The 2,891-nt window shown below is 60.8% G+C and overlaps 1 protein-coding gene across 1 annotated transcript in view; it reads left to right on the top strand.

Annotated features, from left to right (window-relative positions):
* The window catches only part of GUITHDRAFT_120907 (hypothetical protein), a gene marked incomplete at both ends in the record, with an annotated part of 4,731 nt that extends 2,362 nt beyond the window's left edge, over positions 1–2,369 (top strand). Inside the window, 7 exons of the mRNA XM_005819806.1 lie at positions 112–213; positions 405–432; positions 559–620; positions 1,448–1,528; positions 1,710–1,898; positions 2,036–2,092; positions 2,202–2,369. Coding sequence (XP_005819863.1) covers positions 112–213; positions 405–432; positions 559–620; positions 1,448–1,528; positions 1,710–1,898; positions 2,036–2,092; positions 2,202–2,369 — 687 coding nt within the window. The remainder of the gene's footprint in view (positions 1–111; positions 214–404; positions 433–558; positions 621–1,447; positions 1,529–1,709; positions 1,899–2,035; positions 2,093–2,201) is intronic.
* Positions 2,370–2,891: the final 522 nt, after the last annotated feature.

Below are 2,891 nucleotides of genomic sequence, written 5' to 3'. Positions count from 1 at the left end.
TGGAGGAGGAGGAGGAGGAGGGGACAGTGGTGGTGGTGGTGGTGGTAGTGGGCAAGGGAAGACGGAAGGAGGGTCCTGCAGTGAGAGGTAACGGTGACCTTTTGCCTCAAGGTTTCGTTCAAGAAGGAATCAGCGCTGGATCCCCTCCTCTGCAACCTCGCGAGCTTCAAGACCTCGGCGGATCTCTCCGCAAGGATCTTAAGCTTGTACGAGGTCTGGACCCTTCTCATGTCCCTTGCCTGCTGCGATCTGCCTGTCTCCTTGGCCTCCTGCTGCCTCCTCCATCCCCCTCTCCCTTCACTCTCGCTCCTGCAGCCTGATGCCTCACTGCCTGCTCTTCTCCTTCCCTGTGTTACCTCCTCCGCCCTCTGCCTTCGTGCTCTGATCAACCCGCTCGTCACCAGAAGCTCGACCTGGACAGCAACGGAGAAAGTGAGCAAGGGGAAACGTTTGAGGGAGGAAGGGGATGGGCGAGGGGGACGAACGAAGAGGAGGAGGAGGAGGAGGAGGAGGAGGAGGAGGAGGAGGAGGAGGAGGAGGTTGCTGACGCAGAGCCAGTCACGTTCAACGAGCTTGCAGATGGCCTGAAGAAACTCACCCACAACTCGAAGGATGCTCAGGTACGAGACCTTGACAACCTCTCAAACCTCTGCGAGCTGCTGACGCCCTGCCGGACTCGTTCCCTCCCTCCTCCTCCACTCCCCCCCCCTTTCCTCCCTCTCTCTTGCTCCCCTTCCCTCCCTCCCCCTCTCTTCCTCCCCTTCCATCCCCGACTTACTTTCCGCTCGTGGGTCAGATTCACCTCTCTCCCGATGACTACCATGTCCTCACTGCTGGGCCCAACTTCTCCTTCTGCAACTCCAACGGATGTCTAAGGTCCCTGTTCCTGCCCCCTGGACGCACGTCGCTTCTCCTCCTGCTCCTGCTCCTGCTCTTCCTGTCCTGCTCCTCCTGTCTTGCTCCTGCTCCTCGAGTCCTGCCTCCCCCCTCTCTCCCCGTCAGCTGTACTTGCTCCCCTCTTACCCCCCACCCAGTCTCTTCTCCCTCTTGCACCCGGCTTGTCGTTCCTTCTCGTTCCTGCCTCCTCCTCCCCGCCCTCCCTTCCCTCTCTGATTCGCCGTCTCAGTTCGGAAGGTTTCGAGGAGATGATGCGTTACCATCTCGTGCTCTACGTCCAGGTCGCCTGCCTGCCTGCCTGCCTGCCTGCCTGCCTGCCTGCCTGCCTGCCTGCCTGCCTGCCTGCCTGCCTGCCTGCCTGCCTGCCTACCTGCCTGCCTGCCTAGCTGGCTGGCTGGCTGGCTGGCTGGCTGGCTGGCTGGCTGGCTGGCTGGCTGGCTGGCTGGCTGGCTGGCTGGCTGGCTGGCTGGCTAGCTGGCTGGCTGGCTGGCTGGCTGGCTGGCTGCCTCTCCTCTGTCCCCATCTTTATCCCTCTGACAACCCCCTTCAGCGTCAGCTCGCTGCTGGCATCAGCAACGAGAGTCATGATCACAGCAACTCATCCACAGCAGCTGCTCTTTTCGGGCTGAAGGTGGGACAAGAGGAGGAGAGAGGAGGAGGGAGGAGGAGGGAGGAGGAGGGAGGAGGAGGGAGGAGGAGGGAGGAGGAGGGAGGAGGAGGGAGGAGGACACAACAGTGGTGGTGGTGGTGGCGGCGGCGGCGATAGCGGACAGAGTGGTTCGGGGTACTTGGGAGGGCTGATCGCTCCGCAGTTGCTGATGTTGGAGAATCAAACCAAGCCTGCGTCGTCTGAGGGATGCGAGAAGTTCTTCTGTGACGGTGGAAAGTGGGAAGACGACACAGAGAGCAACAGGCAGTTGTTGGATCGAGTGAAGAAGCTCGAGGAGCAGGTGGCCGAACTCTTGGCAGCGTCGGAGAGAAGCGACATACTACGAGTGAAGGTGAGGATGCAGAGGAGGAATGGGGAGAGAGAGGAAGAGAAGGGAGGGAGGGGAGGGAGGGGAGGGAGGGGAGGGAGGGGAGGGAGGGGAGGGGAGGGGAGGGAGTGGAGGGAGGGGATTCTCACATGAACGGTCAGATCGAACGACTGCTGAGCTTGAAAGGGATCAGCATGCCGGAGACCAACGGGAAGGAGGTGAGAGGGCGCTGGTGGGACGGGAGGAGGAGGGGGAGGAGGCAAAAGAGGCACCCAAGGGAGGCTCCATAACTCCTCGACTGTTCTTAGGATCCTGTTGCTGCTCCAGCTGGAGCTGGAGCTGGAGCTGGAGCTGGAGCTGGAGCTGGAGCTGGAGCTGGAGCTGGAGGAGCTGGAGGAGCTGGAGGAGCTGAAGCTTCTACTGCTGCTTCTGCTACTGCTGCTTTTCCTCCTCCTCCCGCATCTTTGGCCTCAATCAATTCGCATCGCCTTCTGAGTTCTCTCTCTCCGGTTGAACCCAGTCAACGACAATCTGACATTCTGCTGGAGGCCCCTCCCCGTACCGCGAGGGTAAGCTTCTCTGCCTTCCTAGTCACTCCTCCTTCCCGTTGCTCCTGCTCCTGCTCCTGCTCCTGCTCCTGCTCCTGCTCCTGCTCCTGCTCCTCTTCATCCTCGCTCGTCCTTTCTCATCCTCCTCATCCCTAAACCTTTCCCCCATTGCTGCCTCTCCCCTCTCCTTGTCCTAATTTTCTCACGTTCTTCCTCGCAGGAAGCATGGAAGCAGCATAGAAAGGTCTGTCGCTCTCGAGTGCCCATCCCCCTCCTGACATCTTGAGTAGCTGGCGAAGGCTGCAGCGGTGGCTGCGGCGTTGGAGGCAGGAGGAGGAGGAGGAGGAGGAGGAGGAGGAGGAGGAGGAGGAGGAGGAGGAGGAGGAGGAGGACATCGTGACGAAGGAAGGAACAGAGAGCGACGAAGAGGAGGAGGAAGAAGAAGAGACGTTAAGGGATACAGCGAAGG

This window comes from Guillardia theta, assembly GCF_000315625.1.
Source record: "Guillardia theta CCMP2712 unplaced genomic scaffold GUITHscaffold_204, whole genome shotgun sequence".
Lineage (NCBI taxonomy): Eukaryota > Cryptophyceae > Pyrenomonadales > Geminigeraceae > Guillardia > Guillardia theta.
Note: the sequence above shows the minus strand (reverse complement) of the source record. Positions and strands in the feature narration are given on the sequence as shown.